This window comes from Andrographis paniculata, unplaced genomic scaffold, assembly GCF_009805555.1.
Source record: "Andrographis paniculata isolate CXL003 unplaced genomic scaffold, ASM980555v1 Contig76END, whole genome shotgun sequence".
Classification (NCBI taxonomy): Eukaryota; Viridiplantae; Streptophyta; class Magnoliopsida; order Lamiales; family Acanthaceae; genus Andrographis; species Andrographis paniculata.
The window spans coordinates 2,595,469-2,617,303 of record NW_026137613.1 but is presented as its reverse complement, the minus strand read 5'-3'; the positions used below and the strand labels follow the sequence as shown (position 1 = coordinate 2,617,303).

The window sequence follows — 21,835 nt, the reverse complement described above, 5'->3', positions numbered from 1 at the left end:
ATAACATGACTTATATATTTGTGTTAATTAATTGATGAAATTTTAATAGGCAGCGCAGTGCCCCGGAGGTAGTTGAAAGGAGTAGATAATTTCTTAATTATAATTAAATGAAGAAAAACTCGTCCCCAACTGGTGCTTGTAATTTTATGTAAACATTTCTTTCTTATAAATACTTTTCAAAACGTTGAAAACTATCTTGATTTTAACCCTTACTATAATAGAATGCCCTATTCAGTCACGCAGTTGTGCTTTACCCAATGATGCAAGCAAAGGAAAAAATGAAAAAAAGTAAGTTATTTACAAATCAATGTATTCATTTTTTAATTTAGTAAATACTAATACAATCATATCACTCTCTATTAATTATAGTTTTCAAAAATATTTTAGTCAATATATATATATATATATATTACGTGTGCTATCATCAAATAAAATACTTCTTCAATTCCACTTAATTTGTCTCATATTTTTATTTCCGTCAGTCCCACATAATTTTTTTTTTTTTTTTTTTATAAATATAATTATACACTTTAATTACATTTCAAAATTCATAATTTATAAATTTTTTATTTTAATTAAACTATTTAGTCATCTTAATTTTAATTTATAATTATTTTTATTAAATCATAATTATGTTAACTAATATACTTCTTAATTACTTAATAATTACACAATATCTAAAATTTTGTAGTTAAGCTAAAGAGAATAATTTAGCTGGAACTGATGGAGTAATATTCATTGATATATATTTAAAATGTATATATACACATATTTTGGAAGGAAGAAATATAATTCAATATTATTTAGGGTAAATTACATAATATCTCTTTGTGTTTTAGTAAAAATGCACAAAATATCGTATATTTTATTTATTGCGTGAAACCCCTATGTTAATGCAAAGTTTGCATGAAACCACCTCTTTATCCAAAACTGATATTTGATTCTAAATAAAGATCTAAATTACGCAAGTTTTACACAAATAAAAAACATAAAATATTTTAAATAATTTTTTTAATAAAATAAATAAATAAATAATTGATTAATCATTTATTTTTATATTTTAATAAAAATCAGATATCAGTTTGTTTCTAAAAACTATAAAATGAAGGGTTGATCAATTATTTATTTATTTTATTAAAAAAAATTATTTAAGATATTTTACGTTTTTTATTTGTATAAAACTTGCGTAATTTAAGTTTTTATTTATAATCAAACATCAGTTTTGGACAATGAGGGTGTTTCATACAAATTTTACCTTAACTCAATGGGGTTTTACGCAATAAATAAAATACGAAGTATTTTGTGCAATTTTAATAAAACACAAAGAGGTGTTATATAATTGAACTATTATTTATTATTCAAGATATAAACATTTGATATATTTATAACATGGAAAACTGTTTTTTAAACTTTTATTATTATTTTATGACTTTAAGTTAGACTTTCTATGAGAGCTGGTCCGTAATAAGTTTTTTGCGAAAATAATCTTCCGCTCTCGGATTCGACACAGTGACGATAATGTGGTTCGACGATAATGTGGTTCGTCGATACTAACTTGACGCTGATGTATCTAGTCTGTCGGCTACATAGGCAACAAATGAATTTAAAGAAAAAAAAATTACATAAAAATTTAAATCGTTTTTAAAAAAATCCACATGTCGTTCATGTGACGCTGACTATTTAGACAAGTTAACACCAAATTAGTACCGGCGAGCCACAACATTGACGATATGTCAACTGATGGAAGGCCATTTATGAAAAAAAAGATAAAAAAAAAAGTAGTTACAAGACAATTTTCATACATGATCTATTTAGAATACTAAAATGATATCACGGATCACGTTGGAGACTAAAAAAAAAAAAAAAACAAATTACTATTTATAATATAGTTTAAGACATTTAAGCTATGGAATTTGTATAATTTAATAAATCTTTTATTTTATATGTCAAGCACAATTTAATTAAAACAAATTTTAATCTTCCATTCGATTATTTCCCATTTTCTCTTGGTGTTAGTAATTTAATTTTGCAGCTGAATATATTACAACATCGCCTCATCCATCGTTTTCATTGAAAATTCAAAGAAGTTAAAAAATTTAATTTTGACAAGTCCATGGAGCTATTGCTGCCTATAAATATTTCCACTAGCATTCTAATTTTCTTGCACATTGGATACACATTCCACACCTTGTACTCTTACTTTCCAAGTACTAAAAACTAGAAAGATTTAATTAAGCTATGGGTGTCAAGAATTTCGTGAGCGAAGTTAAACTTAAGGTTTCTCCATCTAGGATTTTTAAGGCTATGACAACCGAATCCAACGATGTCCTCCCGAAGGTCGCACCGGGTGTCTTCAAGGATACCAAGGTTGTTGAGGGAAGTTCTTATGGACCTGGTTGCGTCGTTGAGACAACCATCGTTGGTGGTTAGTTTTTTCAAATATCGAAAATTGCAATTTTGCTATTTTAGTGTATATCCTTGTTTATTATTATTATTATTATTATTTTATGTTATTTTTATACTCCCTTCGTCCATTGATAATTTATCTAATTTTTTTTTTGTACGTTTCATAACAAAGTATTTATTTTCTATTTTAGTAATTGTACTATCTAACTAACATTATAAATACTCTTTCAATTTACAATATATTATACAAATAGCATTACATTTATATCATTAAGGTTAATTTAGTTTTTTTATCTTTATTTCTACTACATATCAATAAAATATTAATATTTTTAAAATTCAATGCAAAAGGCAAAGGAATATATAGATATAAGACGAATGAAGAATTATTTATTTATTCACCATGACATTTCATACGGTGTTGATGGGTTTGTTTACTTTGATAAAATAAAATAAAATAAAATAAAAAATCTACTATTTAATTCCTTTACTAAAAAAATATATATACACATTTCTTTACAAAGTATTATCTACGAATAAATTTCTCTGTGATTCATAAGTTTATGTATAGATCTCACAATTTAATATATTGTTCTGTGTTTCTTTTATTTACAACATTTATACCTTGGCTTTTGACATTATTCATCTATAATAATTTTTTAATAAAATAATCTTATAAAGTACGAGTTTTTTATTAACCTATATTTGTTGCCGTTGTGACAATTTTTTGACATCAGGTACTACTAAATAAGTAAAATAAAAAGTTCAATTGTACATATAGGATTGTAAGACATGTATTATTTTAATAAATCATATAATCATTTAATAAATTACATTTACTTTAATTGATTATTGCATTAGATTATTAATTTGCCTAAAATACCCTTAATTATATGATATATCTAATTGTAAGTTATTTATTAATAAAAGATAAAAAAAAAAAATACCACCTATAAGAGAATAACTAGTAATAATTAATTATATATTATTATTGTACTTGACTTTACTTTATCTCAAGTTATAATAATATATAGTAAATACATGATCATATTAAAAAAATATAATATCATTCACTATAATCATTTAGAATAAGTGCACCCATACAATATTATATTGTTGTTTATACATATTTTTGGCTAAAACACATTATACATTCATCGATCGATTAATTAGGCACCAACTTCAAGTACAAGATCGACGACATTGATGTTGACAAGTGCCTCATCAAGTATACAGAGCTCGGAGGAGAGAGAATCGGCAATACATTTGAAAAAGTTTACCATGAGGTCATAAGTGAAGCCTCCGGCGATGGAGGGACCGTGATAAAGTTCAACAGTAAATATTTTGCAAAGGGCGATGCTGAACCAAATGATGATGACATTAAATTGCACGCAGAGAAGTCTTCTGCCATTTACGGGGCTGTTTCCGAGTATCTTATTGCCAATCCTAACATTTGTGCATGATTATTATCACGATATCCTTTCTAGTCCACGCTCAATTGTTGTTGTGTTGTTGTTATTGTTGTCGCCGAAAATTTGAACTTAAAACAAGAAATGAACAAATAAGTGGACTTTCATTTCCTTTGTAATTTGTAATATTTGATAAACTATATTTGGATTGAGTGGTGTGTTTATTTTTGCTTTGGGAAAATTGCAATTTTTGTCTAAGTAAGACAAACAATAATTTTTAATTTTTTTTTTTTTTTTTTTTTTGTAATTTAGGATAATATATGTACAAAAAGTATTATATTTTTTTCCTCCGATGTCGGAAAAATACACTTGAGTCTACATGGTCAGTCCACTGCACATATAGACCTTGCTGGAGCTGTTTTCTCGCACGACGTAGACCATGGGCTGCATGACATGGAAATTCGATTTTATTAAAAAAAAAAAAAAGTAAAATTATATAATAGCTTTTGGGTTTTTAGTAAAAATTGCATAAAATATTTTGTGTTTTATTTAAGTAAAACTTGTTGTGTTAAATTAAATGCACACTTAATTATGCAAATTTTATATAATAATTTGGTAAAATTGCTTATAACTCCCTTGTGGTTTCGAAATTCAGCTTAAAATCTCTCTATACTTTTATATTTTTAAAAATGTTGCATGAAACCCCACCACCATGAAACTTTCCTCGTGTGATAAGAAGATGATTTCCTATCTATATGTTTTGCATGACAGGGGGTTTTATGCAATATTTTTTAAAGTATAAGTGAGCGTTATGCAATTTTTTAAAGTAAAATGAGGATTTATACTGAGTTTCGAAACCACAAAGTGGTTTCATGCAACATTTTTTAAAGTATAAGGAGACGTCATACAATTTTTAAAGTAGAGGGCGAATTTACGCTGAGTTTCGAAACCACAAGAGAGTTATGAGCAATTTTGCCTAATAATTTAATAATTTTTTAGACAAACTGCTATTAATTTTTACAAAAATTACAAACTTTAATTTTTATAAAACTGGCCTATAAGATGTACATTTACAACCAAATACTAATTTCGGACGTAAAATGATGTTTTGTGCATATTTTAATTTAACACAACGATTTCACTCAATAAATAAAATTATTAAAATACAAAGAGATACATTATGCAGTTCATCCCAAAAAAAAAAAAAAAAAGAGATTTTTTTTATTCAAATTCGCCAGATTAAACCAAGTTAAAAACACCTAACACACATTGCTTTAACACCAAGTTATCCTCTTACACAGTGCGCACTTTCGGATAGCGGTTACGTATTTCCGCGTTATAAAAAAAAAAAAAAAAAAAAGGATGAACATTGGTCGGTCTAAATCGAAAATACCAAAAACAAAAATATATCAATTTGGACTATTTGGTTAATTGATTTGGTTTGGTCTAAAAATCATAATTATAAATTTTGCTTTCGGTTCAATTACGGTTTTCAATTTTTATTTTGGTTAACTGAAAAATCAAACTTTACCAAAAAAAAAAAAAAAGAAAAAATATTATATACTCCCTCCATCCCATAAGAAGGATATAATTTTCCATTTTTGTCAATCTCAAAATAAGGATACTATTTTATTATTTAGTACGTATACTACCTACTAACATAATTAATACCTTTACAATTTTTAATATATTACAAAAATATAATTATTTTTCTATCACACAATCTAATATGGGCATTTTTATCTTTTTTTTTCACTATCAACCAATATAATACTAATATTAAAAAATTTACGTGCAAAAAGTAAATGTTACTCTTCTTTCGGGATTGAGGTATTATTAGTAAATAATATAAATAATAGTTTTAAATATTTGTATTTGACTGTATATGTAAGTTATATATTAATAAATAAAAATTTGATTTGTTCAATTTTAAAGAATTTTGGTTCAGTTTCGATTTAAATTTTTACAAATTGAAAATAGATCAAAATTATTGCAAATTTATTTAAGATCAAAATTCTCCAAATTCATATCAAAACTTCAAAAATATTTTTGCATTTTTCATAAAAACAAATAACATATGATCATTTTTAATTCAAAAGTCAAAAGAACATGTCCAAAATACATTATAGCGAACCAAAATTGCTTACACGATGATCAAATCTTTCAATTTTTCACACAAGTCAGCACAAGTTCAAGTGAAGGATCAAATTTTCCTTAGATCTCTAAGATGTCTTTCATATTCTTTGTATTCTTGGAAGTGTGGTTCTAAATTTGTTTAAACTCATAAAAAAAAAAAAAAAAATTAAAAAGTTCATTGCATATAGTGAAAATTAACAACCAGTCCTATTATATTAAAAAATAAAAAAGATATTATACTAAAAATATTATGATGTGTTGTTTAGAAGTTTTTTTCAAATCTACTATTTATTAAAAATAAAAAATAAAAATATCAAACTAAATACTTATTTTTATTTTATATTATATTAAAAATTAATTTTATATTCAAAATATCTAGTTAACATCTAATACCTTGCAAATTATGACCAACAATGGGTAAACTCCCGGATGAACTTAATACTCTGCAAACCAGGCCCGTGCCCGACGGGAAAGTCACACTAGGCGAATCATGTGTGGCAGGTGACCTGAGGCGTCGGGGGTTCAAAGTCACACTAGGCGAATCATGTGTGGCAGGTGACCTGAGGCGTCGGGGGTTTGAACCCATGACCTCATGGTCACAAATCCAACCCTACACCACCAGGCCATCCCTTACGAAACATTACAATCCTACACCACCAGGCCATCATTTACGGGACATTATTTATTTAGTTTTTGATCATTTAAATTGTGGATAAACAATACATATATTTTTTGATTCGGTAAACATCACTATAAGAAAGTTAAAATTTAGTTTAAAAAAAAAAAAAATTTGTAACAAAAAGTAATAATTCATAGCACAAATATTTTTGCAACAAAACGAATTTTGTCGCCTATACCGCGTTAGTAAAGGTCTTTAACAACAAATATAACTTTCGTAACAAAAAATAAGTTTTTTTGTAATGAAAATTAAGAATAGATATATAACTATGAAAATTATATTTTAGCAGCAAAATATGTATGATTTTCGTAGCAAAATAATTTTAGCTATGAAAAATAATTTTGTAACTAAAATTTTTTGCTATGAAGATAAAAAAATTTCTAGCAAAAAATTTTTAGCAACAAAATTAATCTTGTAGTACATAGTTTATTTTTAGTGATGAAAATAATTTATTTTGCTAAATAGTGCGTTTTAATTATAAAAATATTTTGTAATTAAACAATTGTAGCTAATTAAAATTTTTTTTGTAATGCGTATATCTTATTATTTATATTAAAATTACTTTTCAACATATGTATTCCTCAACGTATGAGCCTTACAACCTAATATTATGTATTTGATCTTTTAATGAGTTAGGCCGGTTAGATTGGTTTAGTGTCCATTTGGCAATTAGCTGATTCAATTAGCTATTAGCTGTTAACTGATTTAATTAGCTGGTTTGATTAGCATTCAATTAGCGGTTTGTATTAAAGTATTTGGTAAAACAACTGTTTGACATTAGCTGCTTATATATAAAATGACTATTAAAGACATTGATATGTTATTTTTTGAAATATTTAATTTTGTTTATTTTGGTTTGAAATTTATGAGAATTTTTGTTATTAATTATTGAAAATTATAAAAATATTATAAAACTCATATATCAAGGCTGAGTCTAACTCCTTATGTCTCGGAAAGACAGATGTGCTTTCTGATATTTATTTTTATTTTTATTATTTAGATTTGAGAAAATTATTTTTATTAAAAAATAATAATTTTTTATTGAAATTATATAAAATATAAAATAATAAATTTTTCATATATATATTTTTATTATATTAATTATTGTTTTAATATATATAAATAAATTAATAATTTTTGTTTTTTCTATTTGATTTAGTTTAAAAAATTTATATATTTATTAATAATACTGTAGTAATTATTTTAAATTTACAAAAATAAAAATATAATTTAATAAATTAAATATATTAAAAATAATTAATAAATACTGCCATAAAAATATATTTATATGTATAAAATAGATAATTAAGTTTTAAAGGTAAATGAGGAATAACCAAAATTAAAATGAAAAAGCTTTTTCAAAACGCTGGGTAGATGAGCTTTTCAGAACTTAGTTTTTTGGGTCCAAAAAGCTCTTTCAAAAAGCTAATTTACCAAACACCTAAATTAGATTTTTGACTGGTCAAATAGCTAAAAGTTGTTCAATAAGCTAAAAGCTCTTCAAAAAGCTGTTTCTCAAATACCTTCTTAAAAAATAAGAGGAAGTCAAAAGTAGAAGTAGAAGATGAAGCGGAAATAAAAAATATAAGTAGTTTGATTTTGTGTTTGAATAAATCATTATAAAAAGCAATTTTTTTGTAAAGAACTGTTTGGATATTATAATGTTCAAAGTGTTTTTAAACTGTTAAAATTACTCAAAAAGACATGTTATTAATAGTATTTTTTGTATAAAACTTTTATAATTTATTTTAAAATTTATTAATTATATTAAAAAAAATTAATTAAAGTATAAAAGATATATTTTTAAAATTTAATTATTTGTATTTTAAAGTTTTGATTTAAGGATAACATATCAATTAAAAATAAAACTATAATATAATATTAAATTATTTGTATTTTATAAATTATATTTAATAATTTTAGTATAATTAAAAATTTTATATAGTCTGATTTAGATTTAGTATCTGAATTTTAAATTTCAATCTAAATATAATATATAAAATATAAATAATAATATAATTATATTTTTAAATTTTTATTAAAATATAATATATAAATTAATTATTTTTATATTTTACTCCCTTTCTGTCCTGTGAAATTAGTCCACCTTTACTTTTTTGGACGTCCCGCGAAATTAGTCGCATCTCCTAATATAGCAATAATTAGTAAATATTAATTACAATTACAAATTTAACTATATTTTATTCAATTACTAATACCCTTAACTTTTATTGTTTGTTTTGTTGTAAATTTAAAAGTAGAGCTAGAATTTTGAATAATAAAAATTAATAAATATTCAATGAGATATGAATAAGTGATTATGTGATGTCTAAAATTTTTAATATAATATAAAAATTATTTGATTTGATATTTTACAATTGAAAATTAGTTAATAATGAGATCTGATTTAAAATTTGGTTATTATATATCATTAAAAAAAATTCATTTATCACTATTATTAAGAGTGAAAATTATCAATTTGCTCAAATAATGCAGGTACCGTATGAAAAAATAGTAAAGTGTCAAAATTATTGTATATCGTAAATTTTTATATGGTATGCTACCGTACCAAACATTTTTAGTACGACAATTGCATATACTTTTAACATTGTTGGTATAATATATACCGAAAATATCAATACAGTTTGATATTTTAGTATTTGGTATATCGGTCTATATCAATAATTTAGTATATTGATACTAAAATAATTAATTTTCTAATATATTCTTAAAATTGTAAAATTATTTTTAATTTTTATATTTAAGCGTAAAATATTATATTATGATACCATACATGTAATTCGATTAAAAATGACTCGATATTGTATTTAGATAATACCGAACCATATTGTATACCACACAGAATTTTTTGGTATATTAAAAAAAATATCGATACCATACAAAAAAAAATTCGGTATACTGAAATTTGACATTTTCGGTATTTTTAGTATGGTATGTGTTATTTCTGTAATTCAGTATTTTTTTCATCTGTAAATTTGGTATACCAATTTATTGGTACAATATCTCGTTACGATAAAATAGCATACTAAAAATTTTGGTACGATATATAAAATATGCGTTATAAATTTTGGTATGTAATATCGAACTATCCCTATCAACAATTAAATTCGAAAAAATTTGATGTTTTGTTTATATTAAAAATTTTAGTATTACGGCTGTTATTTTTGTATTTAAATTATTACAATTATTTTTTTTTTTTATCTAATTCCATAATTTACAATTAATATATCCGTCCCATAAATATAGTCTTAATTGGGTTGGACACGGGATTTAAGGAATATTGATATTATATTGGTAGTGGGTAAAAAGTATGGATAAAAGACTTTTTTGCCCTTGTGAGTGTATTAGTGTAAAAAGTAGTGACAATTGTGTAATAAAAATGAAAAAGTAGGGGTAGTTTTATGGTGATATGGTTATTTATGGAAATAAGACTATTGTTTTGGGACGGAGAAAAATGGTAAATAAGACTGTTGTATTGGGACGGAGAGAGTAGTATTTTTTTAAAATTAAAAAATTTCAATAAATAAAATTTAATAAAATAAAATAAAATAAATATTTCAACTTTTATTTCAATATTTCATCAAATAAAAATAGTTAAAATAATATTATATTACATTTATTACATTGACTAATCACACTAATTAACTATATAAACTAAATTTTCTTAAAATCCGCGCAAAAAAGAAACGTGACTAATTTCGCGAGACAAAGGGAATAGTATTATATTTATTATTATTATTATTATTAAAGATAAAAATTATTATTATTATTAAGGATAAAACAATAATTTTAATTAAAAAGTGTTTTTGCCGATTTCAGAAGTTACTTCCAATGTGTTTTAACTTCAAAAGTTACTTTTGCTATGGGATAAAAGTCTATGCAAACAAGTATAAACTGCTTGTTTTATGTTCGGTCCAGGTTTATCCAATCCGCACAAAGAAGGAGGAATCTTGGTTGAAACATTTGGCGTTACGAATTGGTACGTAGCTCATTCAATGAGTTAGTTAAAACAGTGGGTGTGTTTGGTTGTGTTTCAAAGACAAACCACTGCTATTGAGCCCTGTTATTTTCTTTAATAAAGTATAATATTAAAATACTTGTTATTTTTTTATAAATTGATTTTTTTAATATGTGTATACAATATTGTGTCAAAATTATAAAATATATTATTTTAAGTTGAATATTTGAGTTTATGTAATGAGTATTTGAAATTTTATTTTTTTTGTCAAAGGTTTTTTTGTATTGTTTATTACTCCATCTGTTCAAAAACAATAGTCTTGTTTACCATTTTTGTCTGTCCCAAAACAATACTCTCATTTCCATAAATAATCATATCAGTATAAAATTATCCATATTTTTTCATTATTATTAATCAATTTGCCACTACTTTTTACACTAATATACTCACAAGGGCAAAAAAGTCATTTATCATTACTTTTTACCAACTACCAATATAATATCAATATTTCTTGAATCTCGTGCCTAACACAATAAGACTATACTTTTGGAATAAAGAGAGTATTATTTTTTGAAAATTACAATTGAGAAATTATAGTGAAAGAACTCTAATTTCAATAAAAACCAAACAAACACTATTCACTAAAAATTTCACTCTAAATATATTAAATTCAAAATCTATTTTTTATTTTTTATAATATACCAAAAATCAAAATTATATTTAAAATATAAATCAATATTTATTTATATCATATCATATAACTAAATAAATATAAATAAATAAATATAAATAATTCATTCTCAAACTTCAAGTCTCAAACATACACACCCTTAATAAATTTAAATAAACTTTTAAAGTGATATAAATAAATAAGTTCAAGTAGGCCATTGAAATAATTTTACTAGAAATGCTTGAGCATCACAATCACTAGAATGCTCACCTAAAAAATGAATCCAAACAGGAATCAGATAAATTAGAAATATACAAAATTTAATTGTTTAGCTTGTATTTCAAAATCAAATTTTTCAATGCTTATTATATGTAGAGGGCGTTTGAAAACTTTTTAGAGAACTTTTAGTTTATTCAACAAATTTTAATTATTTGATTAGTAAAAAAGTTAAAGTAATTGTTTGATAAATTAGTATTTTGAAATAATTTATTCATGCCAAATTCTTTTAGTTGTATATAACAGTCTTTTAATATAGGTGTTTCACTTTTTTTTTTTTTTTTTTTTTTATTTCTTATATAACTTTAAAAATAAATCATTTATTTTACACATTAATATATTTTTTATTGTAGTACTTATTAATTATGTTAATATATATTTTTTAATTAACTTTTAAATTTACTTTTATAAATTTGATATAATTAAAATTATTATTAATTAATGTATATATACTAACTTTTCGTCAAATAATTTTTTTTTTTTTATTGATGAATATATTAGAATAAATATATTTAAAATTATAAACAATAAAAAATTAATTAAAAAAAATTATTTTAATAAAATTTCTATAATTTTCAATAAATAATAAAAAAAAATCTAAGAATATAATTAAATATTTTTAAAAATAAAATACAAAATGCCTTTAATTATCATTATAAACCGTTGATATGAAATCATTATTTTATCAAATATTTTAACACAAATTACTAATGAAATTCGCTTAATCGAATCAGCTAATAACTAACGGGCAATAGAAGATAACAACTATCAATTTACTGTCAAACACATCTGTAGTTCCAACAAAATATACAATTTATTTTTATAAAATATTGTATCAAAATATTACTCACTCTGTCTCATAACAAAGTATTCATCTTTCCATTTTAGTCCGTCCCACAAAGTATCAATTTCTTTTTTTAGTAACTGTATTATCTACCTAACATTACAAATACCTTTACAACTTACAATATATTACATAAATGTCATTATTTTATATCACGAATACTAATAAGGTTATTTTAGTCATTTACACTTTATTCTTACTATATTCTAATATAATACTAATATTTCTAAAATTACGTGAAAAAACAAATGAATATTTAGTTCCGAATGAATTATTTAAAATCAAATTCAAATTAAAATTCAATTATAAGTTCAAATAAATCCAAAATGCTATATAATAATAATAATATAATATATATGTATATGATATATAAGCTTTAAATGATATATATAATAGTGTGTATTTATATTATAATATACTATATATAATATAAATATATATAAGTATTTATGCAGAGAGAATGAATTGCTAAATGATATGCCCCATTCATTTCATTAATTCATACAGGTATTTATAGGTGCAAGTATGACAAACACTTGATACAGAAGAATCCACGTCTGAGCTACATGATATGTACGTAGCAGCTACGTTTACAACACTCCCCCTTGGATGCTTTAATACAATGAATGTGACTCGTTAAAACTTTACTATGAAAAAACCTTATGGGAAAAAAATCATACTGAAGGAAAAAGAGTACATCATTCTTGTATTAATGCGCTCCCCCTGTTTTGGACTTTATTTGATGTCTTTCATCCAACGCATTCCAATTCCTTGCACCAGTTTGTTGAATGTTGCAGTCGGTAGCGCCTTCGTAAATAAATCTGCAAAATTTTCAGACGATCGAATTTGTTGCACATCAATTTCACCACTTTTCTGAAGATCGTGAGTGAAAAATGACTTCAGAGATATGTGCTTTGTCCGATCGCCTTTAATATATCCTCCCTTTAATTAAGCTATACAAGCTGCATTATCTTCAAATAATATTGTAGGAGGTAATACATCATCAGAAATCAAGCCACAAATTTTCTGAATATGATGAGTCATAGACCTCAACCATAAACATTTACGACTGGCTTCGTGAATTGCTAAAACCTCAGCATGGTTTGAAGAAGTTGTTGTTATTGTCTATTTAGCAGATCTCCAAGATATTGCGGTTCCACCACAGGTAAAGAAATAGCCAGTTTGAGATTTTGCTTTGTGTGGATCAGACAGATAACCAGCATCAGCATAACCAATTAATTCATTTTGAGATTCACTTGAATAAAATAAACCGAGGTCATGAGTTCCCTGAAGATAACGAAAAATGTGCTTGATACAATTCCAATGGCGCTTTGTGGGGGATGCGCTAAACCTGGCCAATAGATTTACTAAAAAAGATATATCTGGCCTGGTACAATTTGCAAGGTACATTAATGCGCCAATAGCGCTGAGATATGGTATCTCGGGGCCAAGTATTTCTTCATTTTCTTCTCTTGGCCTAAATGGATCTTTATTGGGATCAATGGATCTGACCACCATTGGTGTACTCACAGAGTGAGATTCATCAATGTAAAATTGTTTTAATACCTTTTGGGTATATGTGGATTGATGGATAAATATTCCATTGTTCACATGATCCACCTGTAAACCCAGACAATATTTTGTCTTTCCAAAAACTTTTATCTTAAATTCTTTCTTTAGATATTCAACTGCAATTTGGATCTCTTCAAGAGTTCTAATTAAATTGAGATCATCAACATATATAGCAATAATGACAAAATTTGATCCATTTTTCTTTATAAAGACGCATTGGCATATTGGATCATTAGTATAACATTCTTTTATTAAACATTCGCTCAGACAGTTGTACCACATTCGTCCTGATTGTGTAAGTCCATACAATGACTTTTTCAATTTGATGGAATATGATTCCCTGGGGTTTAATTTATATGCTTCAGGCATATTGAATCCCTCAGGGACTTTCATATAAATATCAGTATCCAATGAGCCATAAAGATATGCAGTAACTATGTCTAAAAGACGCATGTCGAGCTTTTCTTGCACTGCTAGGCTCACAAGGTATCTAAATGTTATTCCATCAACAACCGGAGAGTATGTTTCATCAAAATCTACTCCACGTCTTTGTGAGAATCCCTGAGCTACAAGACGGGCTTTATATCTCGCAATTTCATTATGCTCATTTCTTTTTCGTACAAATACCCATTTATATCCAACTAGTTTTAAACTATCTGGTGTTTGAACAATTGGTCCGAAGACCACCATTTTGTTTAATGAGTCAAGCTCTGATTGGATCACATGTTTCCATTTTGCCCAGTCATTTCTTTGCCGACATTCATGAACCGATTTTGGCTATGGATCCTCGTTTTCTTCCATTATATCAAGTGTTAAATTATATGCGAAGGCATTATCAATAATTGCCTCTTTACGGTTCCAACATTTTCTTGAAGTAATATAGTTAATTGTGTTTTCAATAATCTCATCATGTTCTTCAAGATCGTGCTCTTCTGGAGCAATTATTTCAGGGTTGACTTCCTCGTTAGATTGAGGTTTATCAATGTCATTCCTAATATTTTCATGATTATCATCATTAATTTCTCTTTTCTTTCGAGGGTGTTTATCTTTGGAACCGAGTGGTCTACCATGCTTTAAGCGTGTCGCTAATTCATTAGCACTTGCAATTTGTCCATCAGGGACAATTATTTTAGCCGAAGCATTAGCAGCTTGGATATATGATCGAGTGACTTTGCTCGAGTCACCGAATGCATCCGGTAACAGATTTGCAATATTTTGCAAATGTATAATGCGTTGAACTTCTAGTTCACACTGCTTTGTACGAATATCACAAAAATTCAATGGGATTTTCCAATTAATATCCCTTTTCGGTTCATTTTTGTCTCCCCCTAATGTCAAAAAATATGATTCGTCAAAATGACAATCTGCAAATCTTGCAGTGAATAAATCACCCGTCATAGGTTCAAGATATTGTATAATTGACGGCGATTCATATCCGACATAAATGCACAATCTACGTTGAGGACCCATTTTTGTACGTTTGGGGGGTGGAATAGTAACATAAACAGCACACCCAAAAATACGTAGATGAGATATATTTGGTTCGTGACCAAATACTAACTGCATTGAGGAATAGCTATGATAGTTTGTCGGCCTCATTCTTATAAGTGTTCCTGTATGTAAGATTGCATGCCACCAAGCTGAAACTGGCAACATATACCTCATCAGTAATGATCTATAAATGCAATCTTTTAATAAGTGATTCTGCCAGACCATTTTGTGTATGAACATGAGCAACTGGGTGCTCTACATTAATTCCAATCGACATGCAATAATCATCAAATGCATTCGATGTATATTCACCAGCATTATCCAGACGTATAGTCTTAATTGGATTATCGGGGAATTGGGTCCGTAATTTAATAATTTGGGCAAGCAATCTCGCGAATGCCATATTGCGAGTAGATAATAAACAGACATGTGACCATCTGGTAGATGCATCAATAAGCACCATAAAATATTTAAATGGCCCACACGGTGGGTCTATTGTTCTACATATATCCCCGTGTATTCTTTCCAAAAATGTAGGTGATTCAATACTTACTTTAGCTGGCGATGGCCTGATTATCAATTTTTCTTGAGTGCAGGCAACACATGTTAACTCATTTGAGTTTAAAACTTTTTGATCTTTTAATGAATGGTCATGAGAATTCTCAATTATTCGCCTCATCATTATACTGCCAGGATGTCTAAGGCGATCATGCCATATTTGAAAATCGGTAGTCTTTTGATCTACCGTAAAGTGTGTTTCAACAACACCTTATCTGGCATAATATAAGCCAGTAGAAAGTGAGGGTAATATCTCAATGATGCATTTCCTTTTATCAATAATATTGGTGATCAATAAAAATTCACCATCAGTATCACTCATAGTTTCAATGTGATAACCATTTTTCCGAATGTCATGAAAGCTCAGTAAATTTCTTCGAGCTTTAGTGGCCAACAATGCATATTGTATCACAATTTTCGTCCCCGCGGGAAGAAATATAATGACTTTTCCAAAGCTATCAATTAATTTCGCACGGCCATTTATTGTATTGACATTCATTCTTTCCCTTTTCAAATGAGAGAAATATTTTTCGTGTTTCAATATAGTATGTGTTGTTGCACTGTCAATAAAACACATATTTGCATCATTTTAATTGGCATTCATTTAACCAAAAATAAAATAGACAAGTACCCTCGTGCTGATAACGTTTTATATAATAATAATATAAGATATATATATATATATATATGATATGTAAGCTTTAAATGATATATATATATAATAGTGTGTATTTATATTATAATATACTATATATAAGTATTTATGCAGAGAGAATTTGTGAGAGACAGAGAATGAATTGCTAAATAATCTGCCCCCATTCATTTCATTGCTACATGATATGTCTATAGCAGTTACGTTTACAACACAAAAGTAGTACTAGCAGGTACTCGGTATTGTATAGTACTCGCACATTAAGAAATGACACAAAAGCCCCTACCGGAAACTTCCATTTATACCCCTCTTTCTCAAGAAAGCTACCCAACTGTGAAATCGAACAGAATCCGAAGCCACAATGAGTGAACAAGAAATGAAAATGTTCTTCCAAGAAGACGACAACAACAACAATCTCTGCACATCCATGTACCACCTCGCCGACGCCGCTCCCTCCACAAGCTCCGGCAAGAGGCACTCTCCTCTATCCCCATCTTCGTTTCTGGAGCCCCATTGCAAAAGGCCCGCCACTCTGCCTTCCCCGCCGTCCTCCGCCGCCGACCACCAAGTTTTGGGCTTCACAAAACTTCCGCTCCCCGCCCATTTCCCCGCCGCGCCGCCGTCCCCACTCTGCCGGACCTACTCCGAGCCCCTGCGCTCCACGGAAATCGCCAATTCTTCTCCGGCTCCGGCTCCGGTCCATCCATCGGAAAACCCCTCTTCTTCCGTCCCCGCCTATCAGATGCCGCCGCTGCCGGAAAATTCCAACCGGATTATTGCTCATCATCACCGGCATATCTCTCGCACATTGTCCGACCCTAATCCTGTCTCCAATTGGCAGGCTGCAGTCCCCGGCGGCACGCCGGCGCGATTCCCGGCGAGGAGGTCTCCCAGCTCCGGCGAGAGCCCTAACGCCAAGGCCATTCTCTAACTGTCATTTTTCCTGAAATTTTCTTAATTGCACTGCTGTCTTCTTCGATTTTCCATTAATTTCTTGAAATCAAATTAAAATATCAAATATTGATTGCAGAGGCTGAAAAGGATGAGGGAGAGGCTGAGAGACATGAGCCAATGGTGTAGCCACATTGTCGACGAAGAAGACGAAGAATGTGAGAATTACAGCAACAATAACCATACTCCCAAGGTGCCATTTCCATTTCCATTTCTATTTCCATATCCATTCTTTAATTTCTTCAATTAGCTCTACAATTGATCTTGATGTTTTCGTTTTCATTCAGTGTCGTTATTTCTTGATTCCATTTTGATATAGGAAATTTTCTAAGATTTCAATTAAAAATAATTCATGAATTTCATGAATATTCCCATTGGTTCTTTATATAACAATCTTTGATACTTTCTTGGAAACTCTACAGTCACTCGCAAAAAGATATTTTTTACTATTTGGATCTTACATATTTCGAATAAAATACTTAAAAGAGAACATTTAATCCAAACCTAAATAAATTATTCGTTATCATTGTATTTGTTTGGCAAACTTTGATTAATTTAGATTTTTATCGACTAATACTATCCAATTTAATCACTCGTTCATTGTACATTCTTGAGGGTTTCTTGCAATGAGAAAGATTATGAAATATCATATGGTTTTTTGCAGGAAAAATCTGAGGAAGGCGAAATGGAAAACAACAACAATTCGATTGCGAATCCAGCTCAAGAAGCTGTGTGGGTTGAGAAAGATGGAGAGTGCCTAGTTCTCCATTTCAAATGCCCTTGTGGGAATGGTTATCAAATTCTTCTTTCGGGCAGGAATTGCTACTACAAACTCACTAGTTTCTGAACTTAACCACCACAAGTTCAAACAATTTTTAATCGACAATTTTCTTCCAATGGGATGGATGCAAGCCTGCGCCAAATTTTTAATGGAGATATTCAATACTAAGAAGAAATTTTGTGGGTGATGATGATTTTTAGCATTTCTTGCTCTGATAATTGATTTTCTTTGTATTGCTTATTGAAGAACAATGTTCACTGCATATATGATGATAATAAAATTTGGATTGGAAAATATAATGTAGTGACAAAGGAAAATAAGGGCAACAAGAGATATATGTATTATATACACACAAAGGACAAATTTTGTCGACGACTAAAAATAGCATTGAATTCATAATAAAAATAAAAGCATTGTATTCATAATAATAATTTTGTTGAATATACTAAAAATAACATTGTATTTATAATAAAAATAGAATAACATTGTATTTATAATAAAAATAGAAGCATAAACATGAATCAAATGAGAATAATATAATAGTATAATGGATATAATTAAATAATATTCGGACTCTCAATAGAGTTGAAAATTATTGGAATCTCAATAAAATCAATCAGAAAAAATGTGATTCTCAGCGGTGTCGAAAATGAGATTTTTGACACAGTCAAATGCAGGGCTCTAGAGAAACATGATAAACATATTACAAACAGAAACAAGAGTCTCGAATTCAAACGCAGACAAAAATTAGAATTCTGAACAAAATCAAAATCAGAAGCAGAGAGATCAACAACTACGACTAGGATCTTCAAATAAGAAGACTTTCGGTTACATTCCTAGTTGCCTTCCCCGCCGTCCTCCGCCACCGATCACCAAGTTTTGGACTTCACAAAGCTTCCACTCCCCGCCCATTTCCCCGCTGTGCGGCTGTCCCCACTCCACCGGACCTACTCCTATCCCCTGCGCTCAACGGAAATGTTCAAATCTTCTCCGGCTATGGTTTGTCATGAAACATAAAATTCGTAAAAGTATTATATATAACTAGCGGTGAGACCCGTACGATGCATGGTTTATACTTTATTTTAAAATAATATAATATAAATAATTTTTGGTCCTGTCCACAAAGGAGACATGGTATTATAAATATATACAAATTTTTGTAATTATAATGTACTATTTTTTTATGGTATATTTTAAAAATATATTATATGTTAAAATAATTAAGATTGAAATAATATATATGTAAATTATTTAAACATACTTGATCTTCTAAATATTTGAAATAGAATGGTTGTCGAAAGAGAAATTAGAATTATTTTGCTAAATATAAATTCCAAAAATTTAAATTATTGCAAATTCATTTAAGATCATATAATATTGACTTTATAATTCTATGTATTAAAACTTTAATTCTTAAAGAACACTTATTCTTATCATTATTACTTTTAAATTAAACAATATTTTATGTTATTACTATTATTATTAAATTACATTATGGTTGTATGTGAGTTTTTTTTTACATATTTTATTAAAATAATCAATTTAACAACTTTAATTTATTAAAAATATATTATCATGTAATTATTAAGCATTTTTGTTAGTATTTTATTAGTAGTAAAGTAATATTCTATTAAAATTAAAATTAAAAATTATCATTATAATATTTGTTATTTTGCAAAAATCTCATTGATAATGGCGGACCAACTTCAGAGAATTTTGACTAAAATCAAACCAAAGGCCAATGCAACATAATTTTATTAGTGTGAGGTCTATCCATCCAAATTGACCAATCAATGGTGGGTTATGATTAGCGGCTACCAAAAAAATGCAAGTTCAATAAATAATAAATTAACACAGTTTGATAAATGCAATTTCAATAAAATGATAAATTAACTCAGTCCGATAAATGCAAGTTCAATAAAATGATAAATTAACCCAGACCGATCAATGATTATAATTGTTTGATGTTTAGAATGAAATAATGATGGAGTGAAACCATTGACAAAACCGTAATAGCGAAATAAAAGTGAGGAAAATAAACTTAAAAAACAAAAATATATATATATATATATATTACATGCATATATTACATGAAGACTAATGCATGTGGAGCAAAACAAAAATCATCAATCACAAAATTATCCTTTTCCCTTTGTATCATTTCTTTTTTTTTTTTTTTTTATTTTTATTTTTATAATAATGTAATTCGATTTCTAATCAATTACAATTTGTTTGTATTATATGATCTATTTTTTAAATTTATCGCATAGCATTGGGGTTCGCATCAAGTCACCGGGAATCTACTGATTCTCTCGGTGAAAAGTTTTTAGGCCGTAAATTATTTTTCAAACCAGCAATATTTAATCTTGTTATTATTATTTAAATAAATAATATGTTATCTTATTATTAGTATATAAATTTCTCCAAACAAAATATAAAACTAAGTGACTAGTATTATACATTATGATTGTGTTTGGAGTTCTCATATACTCCTTCGTTCAAACTTCTAATGTTTACAAATATTTTTTTTTTGTCCATCCAATCAAAAAAATTTACATTTCTGTTTTTTTTTTTTGAAGTAACCGTGGATTCTACCACTAACTACTAATATTTTTTTACTTATTTACTATATTTATATTCATTTTATTATACACTTATATTTAAAAGTAAGAGCAGTTTTAGGGCTGTTTGGAAACAACTTTCTGGAGAGATTTTAGCTTACTGAACAGCTTAGCTAAATTCAGTGTTCGGTAAATTATCGATCCCAAAAAATTAATTTTTGAAATTTTGTATATCACATCATTCCAAAATAGTTGTTTTATTTTAATTTTTTTATTCCTCATTTGACTTTAAAAATAAATCATTCATTTTACACATATCAATATATTTTTCATTGTAGTATTTATTAATTATGTTAATATATATTTTCAGTTAACTTTTAAGTTTATTTTTATAAATCTTATATAATTGAATCATTATTAATTTATTTATATATATACTATCTATTGTTTGTCACATAAATATTTTTGTTACTCATAAATATATTAGAATAAATTTATTTAAAATTGTAAAAAAAAATATTTTTATATTTCTTATTTGACTTTAAAAATAAATCATTCTTTTTACACATATTAATATATTTTTCATTGTAGTATTTATTAATTATATTAATATATATATTTAGTTAACTTTTAAATTTATTTTTATAAATTTGATATTATTGAAATTATTATTAATTAATTTATATATACTAGATATTGTTTGCGCATAAATTTTTTTTATTACTGATAAATATATTAGAATAAATTTATTTAAAAATAATAAAAAAAATTAATTAAAAAGTAACTTAACAAAAATTATACTCTCTCCGTCTCATATCTATATATCTATTTATTTTTCACATGAACTTTTAGAAATATTAGTATTATATT

General features: G+C 26.9%; 2 protein-coding genes across 2 annotated transcripts; both read left to right on the top strand.

The window, feature by feature from the left end:
* The first annotated feature begins 2,169 nt into the window (after positions 1-2,169).
* On the top strand, positions 2,170-4,046 carry LOC127266556 (major strawberry allergen Fra a 1.04-like). Its single transcript, XM_051296830.1, has 2 exons — positions 2,170-2,425; positions 3,580-4,046. Exons 1-2 carry the CDS (start codon positions 2,239-2,241, stop codon positions 3,867-3,869), a joined length of 477 nt encoding a protein of 158 aa, XP_051152787.1. The 5' UTR covers positions 2,170-2,238; the 3' UTR covers positions 3,870-4,046.
* Positions 4,047-16,905: 12,859 nt separating this feature from the next.
* On the top strand, positions 16,906-18,714 carry LOC127266555 (uncharacterized). Its single transcript, XM_051296829.1, has 3 exons — positions 16,906-17,591; positions 17,703-17,816; positions 18,288-18,714. The coding sequence occupies exons 1-3, from the start codon at positions 17,034-17,036 to the stop codon at positions 18,468-18,470; spliced, it is 855 nt and encodes a 284-aa protein (XP_051152786.1). The 5' UTR covers positions 16,906-17,033; the 3' UTR covers positions 18,471-18,714.
* Positions 18,715-21,835: the final 3,121 nt, after the last annotated feature.

Coding starts and splice junctions, on each gene's coding strand:
- LOC127266556 (XM_051296830.1), top strand. CDS start 2,239: ATGGGTGTCAAGAATTTCGTGAGCGAAGTTAAACTTAAGGTTTCTCCA. Junction 2,426..3,579: donor TGAGACAACCATCGTTGGTG/GTTAGTTTTTTC, acceptor TCGATTAATTAG/GCACCAACTTCAAGTACAAG.
- LOC127266555 (XM_051296829.1), top strand. CDS start 17,034: ATGAGTGAACAAGAAATGAAAATGTTCTTCCAAGAAGACGACAACAAC. Junction 17,592..17,702: donor GCGAGAGCCCTAACGCCAAG/GCCATTCTCTAA, acceptor TATTGATTGCAG/AGGCTGAAAAGGATGAGGGA. Junction 17,817..18,287: donor ACAATAACCATACTCCCAAG/GTGCCATTTCCA, acceptor GGTTTTTTGCAG/GAAAAATCTGAGGAAGGCGA.